The following is a 20,015-nucleotide window of genomic DNA, read 5'->3' as shown; positions in this document are numbered from 1 at the left end:
GACACTCACTACCCTCTGAGTGAAGAAATTGCCCCTCTGGGCCCTTCTGAATCTCTCCCCTCTCACCTTAAACCTATGCCCTCTAGTTTTAGACTCCCCTACCTTTGGGAAAAGATGTTGACTATCTACCTTATCTATGCCCCTCATTATTTTATAGACCTCTATAAGATCACCCCTAAGCCTCCTACGCTCCAGGGAAAAAAGTCCCAGTCTATCCAGCCTTATAACTCAAACCATCAAGTCCCGGCAACATCCTAGTAAATCTTTTCTGCACTCTTTCTAGTTTAATAATATCCTTTCTATAATAGGGTGACCAGAACTGCACACAGTATTCCAAGTGTGGCCGTACCAATATCTTGTACAACTTCAACAAGACGTCCCAACTCCTGTATTCAATGTTCAGACCAATGAAACCAAGCATGCCGAATGCCTTCTTCACCACCCTGTCCACCTGCGACTCCACCTTCAAGGAGCTATGAACCTGTACTCCTAGATCTCTTTGTTCTATAACTCTCCCCAACGCCATACCATTAACTGAGTAGGTCCTGGCCTGATTCGATCTGCCAAAATGCATCACCTCACATTTATCTAAATTAAACTCCATCTGCCATTCGTCGGCCCACTGGCCTAATTGATCAAGATCCCGTTGCAATCCTAGATAACCTTCTTCACTATCCACTGTGCCACCAATCTTGGTGTCATCTGCAAACTTACTAACCATGCCTCCTAAATTCTCATCCAAGTCATTAATATAAATCACAAATAACAGTGGACCCAGCACCGATCCCTGAGGCACACCACTGGTCACAGGCCTCCAGTTTGAAAAACAACCCTCTACAACCACCCTCTGCCTTCTGTCGTCCAGCCAATTTTGAATCCAATTGGCAACCTCACCCTGGATCCCGTGAGCTTTAACCTTCTGCAACAACCTACCATGCGGTACCTTGTCAAAGGCTTTGCTAAAGTCCATGTAGACAACGTCTACTGCACTGCCCTCATCTACCTTCTTGGTCACTCCCTCAAAAAACTCAATCAAATTTGTGAGACATGATTTTCCACGCAAAAAGCCATGCTGACTGCCCCGAATCAGTCCTTGCCTCTCTAAATGCTTGTAGATCCTGTCTCTCAGAATACCTTCTAGCAACTTACCTACTACAGACGTTAGGCTCACCGGTCTGTAGTTCCCAGGCTTTCCTGGGAATCGTCAGTGGGCCCCGACAATGGGTTAGGATCGAGGCCGCGTCATCTACATGCGCCAGGCCTTGTCGCCGCGTAAAGGCGGCGCCGCATAACTGGCGTCCCACGCGCATGCGTGGTTGCTGTCCTCTCCGAGTCCGCCCCGCAAGAAGATGGGGCCGCGGAAGGAAGGAGGTCCTCCTTCAGAGAGGACGGCCCGACGATCGGTGGGCACCGATCGCGGGCCACCCCACATTTGAGGCGCTCCCTCAGTACTGACCCTCTGACAGTGCAGCACTCCTTCAGTACTGACCCTCTGACAGTGCGGCACTCCCTCAGTACTGACCCTCTGACAGTGCAGCACTCCCTCAATACTGACCCTCTGACAGTGCGGCACTCCTTCAGTACTGACCCTCTGACAGTGCGGCACTCCCTCAGTACTGACCCTCTGACAGTGCGGCACTCCTTCAGTACTGACCCTCTGACAGTGCGGCACTCCTTCAGTACTGACCCTCTGACAGTGCGGTACTCCTTCAGTACTGACCCTCTGACAGTGCGGCACTCCTTCAGTACTGACCCTCTGACAGTGCGGCACTCCCTCAGTACTGACCCTCTGACAGTGCAGCACTCCCTCAGTACTGACCCTCTGACAGTGCAGCACTCCCTCAGTACTGACCCTCTGACAGTGCGGCACTCCCTCAGTACTGACCCTCTGACAGTGCAGCACTCTCTCAATACTGACCCTCTGACAGTGCGGCACTCCCTCAGTACTGACAATCTGACAGTGCAGCACTCCCTCAGTACTGACCCTCTGACAGTGCGGCACTCCCTCAGTACTGACCCTCTGACAGTGCGGCTCTCCCTCAGTACTGACCCTCTGACAGTGCAGCACTCTCTCAATACTGACCCTCTGACAGTGCGGCACTCCCTCAGTATTGACTCACTCTTCCAACTTCTTCCATCGGGCAGGAGATACAGAAGTCTGAGAACACGCACGAACAGACTCAAAAACAGCTTCTTCCCCACTGTCACCAGACTCCTAAATGACCCTGGTATGGACTGACCTCATTAACACTACACCCTGTATGCTTCACCCGATGACGGTGTTATGTAGTTACATTGTGTACCTTGTGTTGCCCTATTATGTATTTTCTTTTATTCCCTTTTCTTCTCATGTACTTAATGATCTGTTGAGCTGCTCGCAGAAAAATACTTTTCACTGTACCTCGGTACATGTGACAACAAACAAATCCAACCCCAAATCCAAACTCCCTGAATCGATCCAAGTCCCTGTGTAGCCTCCTTACGTCCTCTTCACAATTTACTGTCCTACCTATCTTTGCGTCGTCAGTCAATTTCACAACCAGACCTCCCTGCCCTTCATCCAAGTCATTTATATAAATTGTAAAAGTTGAGGACCCAGCACTGATCCACTAATCACACCCTGCCGACCAGGAAAGACCCATTTCTCCCTGCTCTCTTTCCTGTTACCTAGCCAATCTTCAATCCACGTCAATATGTTACCCCCTACACCAAGAGCTTTTATTTCCCACAATAACTTTTGATGTGGCACCTTATCAAATGACTTCTGTAAATCTCAGTACAGCACATCCACCGGTTCCCCTTTACCCACATGTGACTCTGTCACAGAACTCCAATAAACTGGTCAAACCTGATTTCCCTTTCACAAAACCATGTTGACTCTGCCCGATTACCTTGAAATCCCCTTTTCTAACATCTTTAATGATGCCTTCTAACATTTATCCGATGGCGATACTAAGCTAACTTGGCTAATGACAGCAGGCCTGTGGATTCCAGCTGTCTACCCCAGGAATCAGCTCCAGGGCCGGATCACAGCTCAATGATCTCGCCGGAGATCTGTAGCTGGTTTGGGGTTAAAGGTCCTGGGCGGGATTCTCCACCCCCACGCCGAAGTGGCCACGCTATCGCGAACGCCGTCGAGGTCCACGACGGCGCGAAACGGCCCCGATCCCTGACGATTCAGGCCCCGACAATGGCCCAGGATCGAGGCCGCGTCATCTACATGCGCCAGGCCTTGTCGCCCGCGTAAAGGCGGCGCCGCATAACTGGCGTCACCCGCGCATGCGTGGTTGCCGTCCTCTCCGAGTCCGCCCCGCAAGAAGATGGGGCCACGGAAGGAAGGAGGTCCTCCTTCAGAGAGGACGGCCCGACGATCGGTGGGCACCGATCGCGGGCCACCCCACATTTGAGGTACCCCCCGGTGCAGGATCCCCCCCCCCCACCCCCGCAGGCCGCCCCCCCCCCCAGCGTTCCCGCGCTGTTCCCGACGGCAGCGACCAGGTGTGGACGGCGCCGGGGGGAACCCGCCGTTTTGGCCTGGCCGCTCGGCCCATCCGGGCCTGAGAATAGCGGGGGTGCCGGAGAATCGCCATTTTGGAACCGGCCCGTTCCCACCGCTCGGGAGAATCGCGGGAGGGCGTCGGACCGGCGTCCCCTGAAATTTTGGCGGCCCAGGCGATTCTCCCAACCGGCGCGGGAGTGGAGAATTGCGCCCCCTGGGTCTGAGCCTCACAAACTCTTCTGTTTATTCCTGTAGGTTTGGCCGCAGGAGAATGCTTCTGCTTGCTTTACTGTGCACTGCTTTATTTGGAATGCTGTCGTCCTTCTCCACCTCATACCTGATGTTTGCTGTGACCAGATTCCTCTGTGGTGTGGGGTTAACTGGGATGTCTATCATCTCCATCATTCTGAGTGAGCACCGTAAACCTGAATGACCAATGAATGTGCGGCTGACTACATCCAACAACTGAGGCAGTGCGACAGCCTAGAATCCAACTCAGTGTCGACAGAGTAATCCTGCAGGACGGCAGAGACTGACCAACTCTACATCGGGTGACAGAGAGCGAACAGAGGGAGAGAGAAACCAGAGAGAGGGAGAGAGAGAGAGGCCAGAGAGAGAGAGAGAGAGTGAGAGAGATAGAGTGTCCAGAGAGAGAGAGAGACCAGGGGGTGAGTGACCAGGGAGAGAGTGACCAGGGAGAGAGAGACCAGCGAGAGAGAGACCAGGGAGAGAGTGACCAGGGAGAGAGTGATCAGGGAGAGAGAGACCAGGGAGAGAGTGACCAGGGAGAGAGAGACCAGGGAGAGAGAGACCAGGGAGAGAGTGACCAGGGAGAGAGAGACCAGGGAGAGAGAGACCAGGGAGAGAGTGACCAGGGAGTGAGTGACCAGGGAGAGAGAGACCAGGGAGAGAGAGACCAGGGAGAGAGAGACCAGGGAGAGAGTGACCAGGGAGCGAGAGAGAGAGACCAGAGAGAGAGTGACCAGGGAGAGAGTGATCAGGGAGAGAGAGACCAGGGAGAGAGAGAGACCAGGGAGAGAGAGAGACCAGGGAGAGAGAGAGACCAGGGAGAGAGTGACCAGGGAGAGAGTGACCAGGGAGAGAGAGACCAGGGAGAGAGAGAGGCCAGGGAGCGAGTGACCAGGGAGAGAGAGAACAGGGAGAGAGAGAGACCAGGGAGAGACAGACAAGAGAGAGAGTGACCAGGGAGGGAGTGATCAGGGAGAGAGAGACCAGGGAGAGAGAGACCAGGGAGAGAGAGACCAGGGAGAGAGTGACCAGGGAGCGAGAGAGAGAGACTCGGGAGAGAGAGAGACCAGGGAGAGACAGACAAGAGAGAGAGTGACCAGGGAGGGAGTGATCAGGGAGAGAGTGACCAGGGAGAGAGAGACCAGGGAGAGAGAGACCAGGGAGAGAGTGACCAGGGAGCGAGAGAGAGAGACTCGGGAGAGAGAGAGACCAGAGAGAGAGTGACCAGGGAGAGAGTGATCAGGGAAAGAGAGACCAGGGAGAGAGAGACCAGGTAGAGAGTGACCAGGGAGAGAGTGACCAGGGAGAGAGAGACCAGCAAGAGAGAGAGACCAGGGAGAGAGTGACCAGGGAGAGAGTGACCAGGGAGAGAGTGACCAGGGAGAGAGAGACCAGGGAGAGAGTGACCAGGGAGAGAGAGACCACGGAGAGAGTGACCAGGGAGAGAGTGACCAGGGAGAGAGAGACAAGGGAGAGAGAGACAAGGGAGAGAGAGACCAGGGAGAGAGAGACCAGGGAGAGAGAGACCAGGGAGAGAGTGACCAGGGAGAGAGTGACCAGGGAGAGAGAGACCAGGGAGAGAGTGACCAGGGAGAGAGAGACCAGGGGAAGAGTGTCCAGGGAGAGAGAGACCAGAGAGAGAGAGACCAGGGAGAGGGAGACCAGAGAGAGAGAGACCAGGGAGAGAGTGACCAGCGAGAGAGAGACCAGGGAGAGAGTGACCAGGGAGAGAGAGACCAGGGAGAGAGGGACCAGGGAGAGAGTGACCAGGTAGAGAGTGACCAGGGATAGAGTGACCAGGGAGAGAGGGACCAGGGAGAGAGTGACCAGGTAGAGAGTGACCAGGGAGAGAGAGACCAGGGAGAGAGTGACCAGGGAGAGAGGGCCAGGGAGAGAGTGACCAGGTAGAGAGTGACCAGGGAGAGAGAGACCAGGGAGAGAGAGAGACCAGGGAGAGAGTGACCCGGGAGAGAGTGACCAGGGAGAGAGTGACCAGGGAGAGAGTGACCAGGGAGAGAGTGACCAGGGAGAGAGAGACCAGGGAGAGAGTGACCAGGGAGAGAGAGACCAGGGAGAGAGAGACCAGGGAGAGAGTGACCAGGGAGTGAGTGACCAGGGAGAGAGAGACCAGGGAGAGAGAGACCAGGGAGAGAGTGACCAGGCAGAGAGTGAGCACGGAGAGACAGACCAGGGAGAGAGTGACCAGGGAGAGAGAGACCAGGGAGAGAGAGACCAGGGAGAGAGTGACCAGGGAGAGAGAGACCAGGGAGAGAGTGACCAGGGAGAGAGAGAGAGTGACCAGGGAGAGAGAGACCAGGGTGAGAGAGACCAGGGAGTGAGTGACCAGGGAGAGAGTGACCAGGGAGAGAGAGACCAGGGAGAGAGAGAGACCAGGGAGAGAGTGACCAGGGAGCGAGAGAGAGAGACTCGGGAGAGAGAGAGACCAGAGAGAGAGTGACCAGGGAGAGAGTGACCAGGGAGAGAGTGATCAGGGAGAGACCAGGGAGAGAGAGACCAGGGAGAGAGAACCAGAGAGAGAGAGACCAGGGAGAGAGAGACCAGGGAGAGAGTGACCAGGGAGAGAGAGACCAGAGAGAGAGACCAGGGAAAGATTGACCAGAGAGAGAGAGACCAGGGAGAGATTGACCTGGGAGAGAGAGACCAGAGAGAGAGTGACCAGGGAGAGAGTGACCAGGGAGAGAGAGACCAGGGAGAGGGAGAGACCAGGGAGAGAGAGACCAGGGAGAGAGAGACCAGGGAGAGGGAGAGACCTGGGAGAGAGAGACCAGAGAGAGAGTGACCAGGGAGAGAGTGACCAGGGAGAGAGTGACCAGGGAGAGAGAGACCAGGGAGAGAGAGACCAGGGAGAGAGTGACCTGGGAGAGAGTAAACAGGGAGAGAGAGACCAGAGAGAGAGTGTCCAGGGAGAGAGAGGCCAGGGAGAGAGAGACCAGGGCGAGAGTGACCAGGGAGAGAGTGACCAGGGAGTGAGTGACCAGGGAGAGAGTGACCAGGGTGAGAGTGACCAGGGAGAGAGAGACCAGAGAGAGAAACCAGGGAGAGAGAGACCAGGGAGAGAGAGACCAGGGAGAGAGAGACCAGGGAGAGAGAACCAGAGAGAGAGAGACCAGGGAGAGAGAGACCAGGGAGAGAGAGACCAGGGAGAGAGTGACCAGGGAGAGAGAGACCAGAGAGAGAGACCAGGGAAAGATTGACCAAGGAGAGAGAGACCAGGGAGAGAGGGACCAGGGTGAGAGAGACCAGGGATAGAGAGACCAGGGAGGGGAGAGAGAGACCAGGGAGAGAGAGACCAGGGAGCGAGAGACCAGGGAGAGAGGGACCAGGGCGAGAGTGACCAGGGAGAGAGAGACCAGGGAGAGAGAGACCAGGGAGAGAGAGACCAGGGAGAGAATGACCAGGGAGAGAGAGACCAGGGAGGAGGAGACCAGATGAGAGTGACCAGGGAGAGAGAGACCAGGGAGAGAATGACCTGGGAGAGAGAGACCAGGGAGAGAGGGACCAGGGAGAGAGTGGCCAGGTAGAGAGTGACCAGGGAGAGAGAGACCAGGGAGAGAGAGAGACCAGGGAGAGAGTGACCCGGGAGAGAGTGATCAGGGAGAGAGAGAGACCAGGGAGAGAGAGACCAGGGAGAGAGTGACCAGGGAGAGAGAGACCAGGGAGAGAGAGAGACCAGGGAGAGAGAGACCAGGGAGAGAGAGACCAGGGAGAGAGTGACCAGGGAGAGAGAGACCAGGTAGAGAGAGACCAGGGAGAGAGTGACCAGGGAGTGAGTGACCAGGGAGAGAGAGACCAGGGAGAGAGTGACCAGTGAGAGAGTGGCCAGGGAGAGCGAGTGACCAGGGAGAGAGAGATCAGGGAGAGAGTGACCAGGGAGAGAGAGACCAGGGAGAGAGAGACCAGGGAGAGAGTGACCAGGGAGAGAGAGAACAGGGGGAGAGTGACCAGGGAGCGAGTGACCAGGGAGAGAGAGACCAGAGAGAGTGACCAGAGAGAGAGAGCGACCAGGGAGAGAGAGACCAGGGAGAGAGAGACCAGGGGGAGAGTGACCAGGGAGCGAGTGACCAGGGAGAGAGAGACCAGGGAGAGAGAGAGACCAGAGAGAGAGAGACCAGGGAGAGAGTGACCAGAGAGAGAGTGACCAGAGAGAGAGTGACCAGAGAGAGAGTGACCAGCGAGAGAGAGACCAAGGAGAGAGTGACCAGAGAGAGAGTGACCAGGGAGAGAGAGACCAGGGAGAGAGAGACCAGGGGGAGAGTGACCAGGGAGCGAGTGACCAGGGAGAGAGAGACCATAGAGAGTGACCAGAGAGAGAGAGAGACCAGGGAGAGAGAGACCAGGGAGAGAGAGACCAGGCGGAGAGTGACCAGGGAGCGAGTGACCAGGGAGAGAGAGACCAGGGAGAGAGAGACCAGGGAGAGAGAGAGACCAGAGAGAGAGAGACCAGAGAGAGAGTGACCAGGGAGAGAGTGACCAGAGAGAGAGAGACCAGGGAGAGAGTGACCAGAGAGAGAGTGACCAGAGAGAGAGTGACCAGCGAGAGAGAGACCAGGGAGAGAGTGACCAGGGAGCGAGTGACCAGGGAGAGAGAGACCAGAGAGAGAGTGACCAGGGAGCGAGTGACCAGGGAGAGAGAGACCAGGGAGAGAGAGAGACCAGAGAGAGAGAGACCAGGGAGAGCGTGACCAGGGAGAGAGTGACCAGGGGGAGAGTGACCAGGGAGAGAGAGACCAGGGAGAGAGTGACCAGGGGGAGAGTGACCAGGGAGAGTGTGACCAGGGAGAGAGAGACCAGGGAGAGAGTGACCAGGGAGAGAGTGACCAGGGAGAGAGTGACCAGGGAGTGAGTGACCAGGGAGAGAGAGACCAGGGAGAGAGAGACCAGGGAGAGAGTGAGCACGGAGAGACAGACCAGAGAGTGAGTGACAAGGGAGAGAGTGACCAGCGAGAGAGAGATCAGAGAGAGAGTGACCAGGGAGAGAGAGAACAGGGAGAGAGAGAGACCAGGGAGAGAGTGACGAGGGAGAGAGTGACCAGGGAGAGAGAGACCAGGGAGAGAGTGACCAGGGAGAGAAAAACCAGGGGGATAGTGTCCAGGGAGAGAGAGACCAGAGAGAGAGAGACCAGGGAGAGAGAGACCAGAGAGAGAGAGACCAGGGAGAGATGGACCAGGGAGAGAGAGACCAGAGAGAGAGTGACCAGGGAGCGAGTGACCAGGGAGAGAGAGACCAGGGAGAGAGAGAGACCAGAGAGAGAGTGACCAGGGAGAGAGTGACCACGGAGAGACAGTCCAGAGAGAGAGTGACCAGAGAGAGAGTGACCAGGGAGAGAGAGACCAGGGAGAGAGTGACCAGGGACAGAGAGACCAGGGAGAGAGTGACCAGAGAGAGAGTGACCAGGGAGAGAGTGACCACGGAGAGACAGACCAGAGAGAGAGTGACCAGAGAGAGAGTGACCAGGGAGAGAGAGACCAGGGAGAGAGTGACCAGGGAGAGAGAGAGAGTGACCAGGGAGAGAGAGACCAGGGTGAGAGAGACCAGGGAGTGAGTGACCAGGGAGAGAGTGACCAGGGAGAGAGAGACCAGGAAGAGAGAGAGACCAGGGAGAGAGTGACCAGTGAGCGAGAGAGAGAGACTCGGGAGAGAGAGAGACCAGAGAGAGAGTGACCAGGGAGAGAGTGATCAGGGAGAGACCAGGGAGAGAGAGACCAGGGAGAGAGAGACCAGGGAGAGAGAACCAGAGAGAGAGAGACCAGGGAGAGAGAGACCAGGGAGAGAGAGACCAGGGAGAGAGTGACCAGGGAGAGAGAGACCAGAGAGAGAGACCAGGGAAAGATTGACCAAGGAGAGAGAGACCAGGGAGAGAGGAACCAGGGTGAGAGAGGCCAGGGATAGAGTGACCAGGGAGGGGAGAGAGAGACCAGGGAGAGAGAGACCAGGGAGAGAGAGACCAGAGAGAGAGAGACCAGGGAGAGATTGACCAGGGAGAGAGAGACCAGAGAGAGAGTGACCAGGGAGAGAGTGACCAGGGAGAGAGAGACCAGGGAGAGGGAGAGACCAGGGAGAGAGTGACCAGGGAGAGAGAGACCAGGGAGAGAGAGACCAGGGAGAGAGTGACCTGGGAGAGAGTAAACAGGGAGAGAGAGACCAGAGAGAGAGTGTCCAGGGAGAGAGAGGCCAGGGAGAGAGAGACCAGGGAGAGAGTGACCAGGGAGAGAGTGACCAGGGAGTGAGTGACCAGGGAGAGAGTGACCAGGGTGAGAGTGACCAGGGAGAGTGAGACCAGAGAGAGAGACCAGGGAGAGAGAGACCAGGGAGAGAGAGACCAGGGAGAGAGAACCAGAGAGAGAGAGACCAGGAAGAGAGAGACCAGGGAGAGAGAGACCAGGGAGAGAGAGACCAGGGAGAGAGGGACCAGGGTGAGAGAGACCAGGGATAGAGAGTCCAGTGAGGGGAGAGAGAGACCAGGGAGCGAGAGACGAGGGAGAGAGGGACCAGGGCGAGAGTGACCAGGGAGAGAGAGACCAGGGAGAGAGTGACCAGGGAGATTGGGACCAGGGTGAGAGAGACCAGGGATAGAGAGACCAGGGAGAGAGGGACCAGGGCGAGAGTGACCAGGGAGAGAGAGACCAGGGAGAGAGAGAGACCAGGGAGAGAGAGAGACCAGGGAGAGAATGACCAGGGAGAGAGAGACCAGGGAGGAGGAGACCAGATGAGAGTGTCCAGGGAGAGTGAGACCAGGGAGAGTGAGACCAGGGAGAGAATGACCAGGGAGAGAGAGACCAGGGAGAGAGTGACCAGGGAGAGAGAGACCAGGGAGAGAGAGACCAGGGAGAGAGTGACCAGGGAGAGAGTGACCAGGGAGAGAGTGACCAGGGAGAGAGTGACCAGGGAGAGAGAGACCAGGGAGAGAGTGACCAGGGAGAGAGTGGCCAGGGAGAGAGAGAGACCAGGGAGAGAGTGACCAGGGAGAGAGAGATCAGGGAGAGAGTGACCAGGGAGAGAGAGAGACCAGGGAGAGAGAGAGACCAGGGAGAGAGTGACCAGGGAGAGAGTGGCCAGGGAGAGAGAGAGACCAGGGAGAGAGTGACCAGGGAGAGAGAGATCAGGGAGAGAGTGACCAGGGAGAGAGAGAGACCAGGGAGAGAGAGAGACCAGGGAGAGAGTGACCAGGGAGAGAGAGACCAGGGAGAGAGTGACCAGGGAGAGAGTGGCCAGGGAGAGCGAGTGACCAGGGAGAGAGAGATCAGGGAGAGAGTGACCAGGGAGAGAGAGACCAGGGAGAGAGAGACCAGGGAGAGAGTGACCAGGGAGAGAGAGACCAGGGAGAGAGAGACCAGGGGGAGAGTGACCAGGGAGCGAGTGACCAGGGAGAGAGAGACCAGAGAGAGGGACCAGAGAGAGAGAGAGACCAGGGAGAGAGAGACCAGGGAGAGAGAGACCAGGGGGAGAGTGACCAGGGAGCGAGTGACCAGGGAGAGAGAGACCAGGGAGAGAGAGAGACCAGAGAGAGAGAGACCAGGGAGAGAGTGACCAGGAAGAGAGTGACCAGAGAGAGAGTGACCAGAGAGAGAGTGACCAAGGAGAGAGTGACCAAGGAGAGAGTGACCAGAGAGAGAGTGACCAGGGAGAGAGAGACCAGGGAGAGAGAGACCAGGGGGAGAGTGACCAGGGAGCGAGTGACCAGGGAGAGAGAGACCAGAGAGAGTGACCAGAGAGAGAGAGAGACCAGGGAGAGAGAGACCAGGGAGAGAGAGACCAGGCGGAGAGTGACCAGGGAGCGAGTGACCAGGGAGAGAGAGACCAGGGAGAGAGAGACCAGGGAGAGAGAGAGACAAGAGAGAGAGAGACCAGGGAGAGAGTGACCAGGGAGAGAGTGACCAGAGAGAGAGAGACCAGGGAGAGAGTGACCAGAGAGAGAGTGACCAGAGAGAGAGTGACCAGCGAGAGAGAGACGAGGGAGAGAGTGACCAGGGAGCGAGTGACCAGGGAGAGAGAGACCAGAGAGAGAGTGACCAGGGAGCGAGTGACCAGGGAGAGAGAGACCAGGGAGAGAGAGAGACCAGAGAGAGAGAGACCAGGGAGAGAGTGACCAGGGAGAGAGTGACCAGGGGGAGAGTGACCAGGGAGAGAGAGACCAGGGAGAGAGTGACCAGGGAGAGAGTGACCACGGGGAGAGTGACCAGGGAGAGTGTGACCAGGGAGAGAGAGACCAGGGAGAGAGTGACCAGGGAGAGAGTGACCAGGGAGAGAGAGACCAGGGAGAGAGAGAGACCAGAGAGAGAGACCAGGGAGCGAGTGACCAGGGAGAGAGAGACCAGAGAGAGAGTGACCAGGGAGCGAGTGACCAGGGAGAGAGAGACCAGGGAGAGAGAGAGACCAGAGAGAGAGTGAATAGGGAGCGAGTGACCAGGGAGAGAAAGACCAGAGAGAGAGTGACCAGGGAGCGAGTGACCAGGGAGAGAGAGACCAGGGAGAGAGAGAGACCAGAGAGAGAGTGACCAGGGAGAGAGTGACCACGGAGAGACAGACCAGAGAGAGAGTGACCAGAGAGAGATTGACCAGGGAGAGAGAGACCAGGGAGAGAGTGACCAGGGACAGAGAGACCAGGGAGAGAGTGACCAGAGAGAGAGTGACCAGGGAGATAGTGACCACGGAGAGACAGACCAGAGAGAGAGTGACCAGAGAGAGAGTGACCAGGGAGAGAGAGACCAGGGAGAGAGTGACCAGGGAGAGAGAGAGAGTGACCAGGGAGAGAGAGACCAGGGTGAGAGAGACCAGGGAGTGAGTGACCAGGGAGAGAGTGACCAGGGAGAGAGAGACCATGAAGAGAGAGAGACCAGGGAGAGAGTGACCAGGGAGCGAGAGAGAGAGACTAGGGAGAGAGAGAGACCAGAGAGAGAGTGACCAGGGAGAGAGTGATCAGGGAGAGACCAGGGAGAGAGAAACCAGGGAGAGAGAGACCAGGGAGAGAGAACCAGAGAGAGAGAGACCAGGGAGAGAGAGACCAGGGAGAGAGAGACGAGGGAGAGAGTGACCAGGGAGAGAGAGACCAGAGAGAGAGACCAGGGAAAGATTGACCAAGGAGAGAGAGACCAGGGAGAGAGGAACCAGGGTGAGAGAGGCCAGGGATAGAGAGACCAGGGAGGGGAGAGAGAGACCAGGGAGAGAGAGACCAGGGAGAGAGAGACCAGAGAGAGAGAGACCAGGGAGAGATTGACCAGGGAGAGAGAGACCAGAGAGAGAGTGACCAGGGAGAGAGTGACCAGGGAGAGAGAGACCAGGGAGAGGGCGAGACCAGGGAGAGAGTGACCAGGGAGAGAGTGACCAGGGAGAGAGAGACCAGGGAGAGAGTGACCTGGGAGAGAGTAAACAGGGAGAGAGAGACCAGAGAGAGAGTGTCCAGGGAGAGAGAGGCCAGGGAGAGAGAGACCAGGGAGAGAGTGACCAGGGAGAGAGTGACCAGGGAGTGAGTGACCAGGGAGAGAGTGACCAGGGTGAGAGTGACCAGGGAGAGAGAGACCAGAGAGAGAAACCAGGGAGAGAGAGACCAGGGAGAGAGAGACTAGGGAGAGAGAGACCAGGGAGAGAGAACCAGAGAGAGAGAGACCAGGGAGAGAGAGACCAGGGAGAGAATGACCAGGGAGAGAGTGACCAGGGAGAGAGAGACCAGGGAGCGAGAGACCAGGGAGCGAGGGACCAGGGCGAGAGTGACCAGGGAGAGAGAGACCAGGGAGAGAGAGACCAGCGAGAGAGAGACCAGGTAGAGAGTGACCAGGGAGAGAGAGACCAGGGAGAGAGAGAAACCAGCTAGAGAGAGAGACCAGGGAGAGAGTGACCCGGGAGAGAGTGACCAGGGAGAGAGTGACCAGGGAGAGACTGACCAGGGAGAGAGTGACCAGGGAGAGAGAGACCAGGGAGAGAGTGACCAGGGAGAGAGAGACCAGGGAGAGAGAGACCAGGGAGAGAGTGACCAGGGAGTGAGTGACCAGGGAGAGAGAGACCAGGGAGAGAGTGACCAGGGAGAGAGAGACCAGGGAGAGAGTGAGCACGGAGAGACAGACCAGAGAGTGAGTGACCAGGGAGAGAGTGACCAGCGAGAGAGAGATCAGAGAGAGAGTGACCAGGGAGAGAGAGAACAGGGAGAGAGAGAGACCAGGGAGAGAGTGACGAAGGAGAGAGTGACCAGGGAGAGAGAGACCAGGGAGAGAGTGACCAGGGCGAGAAAAACCAGGGGGAGAGTGTCCAGGGAGAGAGAGACCAGAGAGAGAGAGACCAGGGAGAGAGAGACCAGAGAGAGAGAGACCAGGGAGAGATGGACCAGGGAGAGAGAGACCAGAGAGAGAGTGACCAGGGAGCGAGTGACCAGGGAGAGAGAGACCAGGGAGAGAGTGACCACGGAGAGACAGACAAGAGAGAGAGTGACCAGAGAGAGAGTGACCAGGGAGAGAGAGACCAGGGAGAGAGTGACCAGGGAGAGAGAGAGAGTGACCAGGGAGAGAGAGACCAGGGTGAGAGAGACCAGGGAGTGAGTGACCAGGGAGAGAGTGACCAGGGAGAGAGAGACCAGGGAGAGAGAGAGACCAGGGAGAGAGTGACCAGGGAGCGAGAGAGAGAGACTCGGGAGAGAGAGAGAGACCAGAGAGAGAGTGACCAGGGAGAGAGTGATCAGGGAGAGAGAGTCCAGGGAGAGAGAGACCAGGGAGAGAGAGACCAGGGAGAGAGAACCAGAGAGAGAGAGACCAGGGAGAGAGAGACCAGAGCGAGAGTGACCAGAGCGAGAGTGACCAGAGAGAGAGAGAGAGAGGCCAGGGAGAGAGAGACCAGGGTGAGAGAGACCAGAGAGAGAGATACCAGAGAGAGGGTGACCAGGGAGAGAGAGACCAGGGAGAGAGTGACCAGTGAGAGAGAGAGACCCGGGAGAGAGAGACCAGGGAGAGAGAGACTAGGGAGAGAGAGACCAGGGAGAGAGAGACCAGGGAGAGAGAGACCAGAGAGTGAGTGACCAGGGAGAGGGAGACCAGAGAGAGAGATACCAGAGAGAGGGTGACCAGGGAGAGAGAGACCAGGGAGAGAGACCAGGGAGATAGTGACCAGAGAGAGAGTGACCAGGGAGAGAGAGAGAGAGACCAGGGAGAGAGAGACCAGGGAGAGGGAGACCAGAGAGAGAGATACCAGAGAGAGGGTGACCAGGGAGAGAGAGACCAGGGAGAGAGACCAGGGAGAGAGTGACCAGCGAGAGAGGGAGACCAGGGAGAGAGAGACCAGAGCGTGAGTGACCAGAGAGAGAGTGACCAGGGAGAGAGAGAGAGAGACCAGGGAGAGAGAGACCAGGGTGAGAGAGACCAGAGAGAGAGAGACCAGAGAGAGCGTGACCAGGGAGAGAGGGACCAGGGAGAGACAGATGAGGGAGAGAGAGACCAGGGAGAGAGAGAGACCAGGGAGAGAGAGAACAGAGAGAGAGTGACAAGGGAGGGATAGACCTGGGAGAGAGTGACCAGGGAGAGAGAGACCAGGGAGAGAGAGACCAGGGAGAGAGAGACCAGGGAGAGAGAGACCAGAGAGAGAGATACCAGAGAGAGGGTGACCAGGGAGAGAGAGACCAGGGAGAGAGAGACCAGGGAGAGAGAGACCAGGGAGTGAGAGACCAGAGCGAGAGTGACCAGAGAGAGAGTGATCAGGGAGAGAGAGAGAGAGACCAGGGAGAGAGAGAGACCAGGCAGAGAGAGACCAGAGAGAGAGATACCAGAGAGAGGGTGACCAGGGAGAGAGAGACCAGGGAGAGAGAGACCAGGGAGAGAGTGACCAGGGAGAGAGTGACCAGGGAGAGAGAGACCAAGGATAGAGTGACCAGGGAGAGAGAGACCAGGGGGAGAGTGTCCAGGGAGAGAGAGACCAGAGAGAGAGAGACCAGGGAGAGGGAGACCAGAGAGAGAGAGATCAGGGAGAGAGTGACCACGGAGAGACAGACCAGGGAGAGAGTGACCAGCGAGAGAGAGACCAGGTAGAGAGTGACCAGGGAGAGAGAGACCAGGGAGAGAGACCAGCTAGAGAGAGAGACCAGGGAGAGAGTGACCCGGGAGAGAGTGACCAGGGAGAGAGTGACCAGGGAGAGAGTGACCAGGGAGAGAGTGACCAGGGAGAGAGAGACCAGGGAGAGAGTGACCAGGGAGAGAGAGACCAGGGAGAGAGAGACCAGGGAGAGAGTGACCAGGGAGTGAGTGACCAGGGAGAGAGTGACCAGGGAGAGAGAGACCAGGGAGAGAGTGACCAGGGAGAGAGAGACCAGGGAGAGAGTGAGCACGGAGAGACAGACCAGAGAGTGAGTGACCAGGGAGAGAGTGACCAGCGAGAGAGAGATCAGAGAGAGAGTGACCAGGGAGAGAGAGAACAGGGAGAGAGAGAGACCAGGGAAAGAGTGACGAAGGAGAGAGTGACCAGGGAGAGAGAGACCAGGGAGAGAGTGACCAGGGAGAGAAAAACCAGGGGGAGAGTGTCCAGGGAGAGAGAGACCAGGGAGAGAGAGAGACCAGGGAGAGAGTGACCAGGGAGAGAGAGACCAGGGAGAGAGTGACCAGGGAGAGAGAGACCAGGGAGAGAGTGACCAGGGAGAGAGTGACCAGCGAGAGAGAGACCAGGGAGAGAGTGACCAGGGAGAGAGTGACCAGGGAGAGAGTGACCAGGGAGAGAAAGACCAGGGAGAGAGAGAGGCCAGGGAGCGAGTGACCAGGGAGAGAGAGACCAGGGAGAGAGAGAGACCAGGGAGAGACAGACAAGAGAGAGAGTGACCAGGGGGGGAGTGATCAGGGAGAGAGTTACCAGGGAGAGAGAGATCAGGGAGAGAGAGACCAGGGGGAGAGTGACCAGGGAGCGAGAGAGAGAGACTCGGGAGAGACCAGAGAGAGAGTGACCAGGGAGAGAGTGATCAGGGAAAGAGAGACCATGGAGAGAGAGACCAGAGAGAGGGTGACCAGGGAGAGAGAGACCAGGGAGAGAGACCAGGGAGAGAGTGACCAGCGAGAGAGGGAGACCAGGGAGAGAGAGACCAGAGCGTGAGTGACCAGAGAGAGAGTGACCAGGGAGAGAGAGAGAGAGACCAGGGAGAGAGAGACCAGGGTGAGAGAGACCAGAGAGAGAGAGACCAGAGAGAGCGTGACCAGGGAGAGAGGGACCAGGGAGAGACAGATGAGGGAGAGAGAGACCAGGGAGAGAGAGAGACCAGGGAGAGAGAGAACAGAGAGAGAGTGACAAGGGAGGGATAGACCTGGGAGAGAGTGACCAGGGAGAGAGAGACCAGGGAGAGAGAGACCAGGGAGAGAGAGACCAGGGAGAGAGAGACCAGAGAGAGAGATACCAGAGAGAGGGTGACCAGGGAGAGAGAGACCAGGGAGAGAGAGACCAGGGAGAGAGAGACCAGGGAGTGAGAGACCAGAGCGAGAGTGACCAGAGAGAGAGTGATCAGGGAGAGAGAGAGAGAGACCAGGGAGAGAGAGAGACCAGGCAGAGAGAGACCAGAGAGAGAGATACCAGAGAGAGGGTGACCAGGGAGAGAGAGACCAGGGAGAGAGAGACCAGGGAGAGAGTGACCAGGGAGAGAGTGACCAGGGAGAGAGAGACCAAGGATAGAGTGACCAGGGAGAGAGAGACCAGGGGGAGAGTGTCCAGGGAGAGAGAGACCAGAGAGAGAGAGACCAGGGAGAGGGAGACCAGAGAGAGAGAGATCAGGGAGAGAGTGACCACGGAGAGACAGACCAGGGAGAGAGTGACCAGCGAGAGAGAGACCAGGTAGAGAGTGACCAGGGAGAGAGAGACCAGGGAGAGAGAGAGACCAGCTAGAGAGAGAGACCAGGGAGAGAGTGACCCGGGAGAGAGTGACCAGGGAGAGAGTGACCAGGGAGAGAGTGACCAGGGAGAGAGTGACCAGGGAGAGAGAGACCAGGGAGAGAGTGACCAGGGAGAGAGAGACCAGGGAGAGAGAGACCAGGGAGAGAGTGACCAGGGAGTGAGTGACCAGGGAGAGAGTGACCAGGGAGAGAGAGACCAGGGAGAGAGTGACCAGGGAGAGAGAGACCAGGGAGAGAGTGAGCACGGAGAGACAGACCAGAGAGTGAGTGACCAGGGAGAGAGTGACCAGCGAGAGAGAGATCAGAGAGAGAGTGACCAGGGAGAGAGAGAACAGGGAGAGAGAGAGACCAGGGAGAGAGTGACGAAGGAGAGAGTGACCAGGGAGAGAGAGACCAGGGAGAGAGTGACCAGGGAGAGAAAAACCAGGGGGAGAGTGTCCAGGGAGAGAGAGACCAGGGAGAGAGAGAGACCAGGGAGAGAGTGACCAGGGAGAGAGAGACCAGGGAGAGAGTGACCAGGGAGAGAGAGACCAGGGAGAGAGTGACCAGGGAGAGAGTGACCAGCGAGAGAGAGACCAGGGAGAGAGTGACCAGGGAGAGAGTGACCAGGGAGAGAGTGACCAGGGAGAGAAAGACCAGGGAGAGAGAGAGGCCAGGGAGCGAGTGACCAGGGAGAGAGAGACCAGGGAGAGAGAGAGACCAGGGAGAGACAGACAAGAGAGAGAGTGACCAGGGGGGGAGTGATCAGGGAGAGAGTGACCAGAGAGAGAGTGACCAGGGAGAGAGTGACCAGGGAGAGAGTGACCAGGGAGAGAAAGACCAGGGAGAGAGAGAGGCCAGGGAGCGAGTGACCAGGGAGAGAGAGACCAGGGAGAGAGAGAGACCAGGGAGAGACAGACAAGAGAGAGAGTGACCAGGGGGGGGAGTGACCAGGGAGAGAGAGACCAGAGAGAGAGTGACCAGGGAGAGAGTGATCAGGGAAAGAGAGACCATGGAGAGAGAGACCAGGGAGAGAGTGACCAGGGAGAGAGTGACCAGGGAGAGAGTGACCAGGGAGAGAGTGACCAGGGAGAGAGTGACCAGGGAGAGAGTGACCAGGGAGCGAGAGAGAGAGACTCGGGAGAGAGAGAGACCAGAGAGAGAGTGACCAGGGAGAGAGTGACCAGGGAAAGAGAGACCATGGAGAGAGAGACCAGGGAGAGAGTGACCAGGGAGAGAGAGACCAGGGAGAGAGAGAGACCAGGGAGAGAGTGACCAGGGAGAGAGAGACCAGGGAGAGAGAGACGAGGGAGAGAGTGACCAGGGCGAGAGTGACCAGGGAGAGAGAGACCAGGGAGAGAGAGAGACCAGGGAGAGAGTGACCAATGAGAGAGAGACCAGGGAGAGAGAGAGACCAGGGAGAGAGTGACCAGGGAGAGAGAGACCAGGGAGAGAGTGACCAGGGAGAGAGAGACCAGGGAGAGAGTGACCAGGGAGAGATTGACCAGGGAGAGAGAGACAAGGGAGAGAGAGACAAGGGAGAGAGAGACCCGGGAGTGAGTGACCAGGGAGAGAGAGACCAGGGAGAGAGAGACCAGGGAGAGAGTGACCAGGGAGAGAGTGACCAGGGAGAGAGAGACCAGGGATAGAGTGACCAGGGAGAAAGAGACCAGGGGGAGAGTGTCCAGGGAGAGAGAGACCAGAGAGAGAGAGACCAGGGAGAGGGAGACCAGAGAGAGAGAGATCAGGGAGAGAGTGACCACGGAGAGACAGACCAGGGAGAGAGTGACCAGCGAGAGAGAGACCAGGTAGAGAGTGACCAGGGAGAGAGAGACCAGGGAGAGGGAGACCAGAGAGAGAGAGATCAGGGAGAGAGTGACCACGGAGAGACAGACCAGGGAGAGAGTGACCAGCGAGAGAGAGACCAGGTAGAGAGTGACCAGCGAGAGAGAGACCAGGTAGAGAGTGACCAGAGAGAGAGAGATCAGGGAGAGAGTGACCACGGAGAGACAGACCAGGGAGAGAGTGACCAGCGAGAGAGAGACCAGGTAGAGAGTGACCAGGGAGAGAGAGAAACCAGCTAGAGAGAGAGACCAGGGAGATAGTGACCCGGGAGAGAGTGACCAGGGAGAGAGTGACCAGGGAGAGAGTGACCAGGGAGAGAGTGACCAGGGAGAGAGAGACCAGGGAGAGAGTGACCAGGCAGAGAGAGACCAGGGAGAGAGAGACCACGGAGAGAGTGACCAGGGAGTGAGTGACCAGGGAGAGAGAGACCAGGGAGAGAGTGACCAGGGAGAGAGAGACCAGGGAGAGAGTGAGCACGGAGAGACAGACCAGAGAGTGAGTGACCAGGGAGAGAAAAACCAGGGGGAGAGTGTCCAGGGAGAGAGAGACCAGAGAGAGAGAGACCAGGGAGAGAGAGACCAGA

General features: G+C 57.5%; 1 protein-coding gene across 1 annotated transcript in view; it reads left to right on the top strand.

Annotated features, from left to right (window-relative positions):
* The window catches only part of LOC140411217 (solute carrier family 22 member 7-like), a 594,055-nt gene that overhangs the window by 42,541 nt on the left and 531,499 nt on the right, over positions 1–20,015 (top strand). The window contains exon 3 of the mRNA XM_072500322.1: positions 3,755–3,909. Within this exon, the coding sequence (XP_072356423.1) occupies positions 3,755–3,909 (155 nt within the window). The remainder of the gene's footprint in view (positions 1–3,754; positions 3,910–20,015) is intronic.

Source organism: Scyliorhinus torazame, chromosome 4 (genome assembly GCF_047496885.1).
Source record: "Scyliorhinus torazame isolate Kashiwa2021f chromosome 4, sScyTor2.1, whole genome shotgun sequence".
Classification (NCBI taxonomy): Eukaryota; Metazoa; Chordata; class Chondrichthyes; order Carcharhiniformes; family Scyliorhinidae; genus Scyliorhinus; species Scyliorhinus torazame.
Note: the sequence above shows the minus strand (reverse complement) of the source record. Positions and strands in the feature narration are given on the sequence as shown.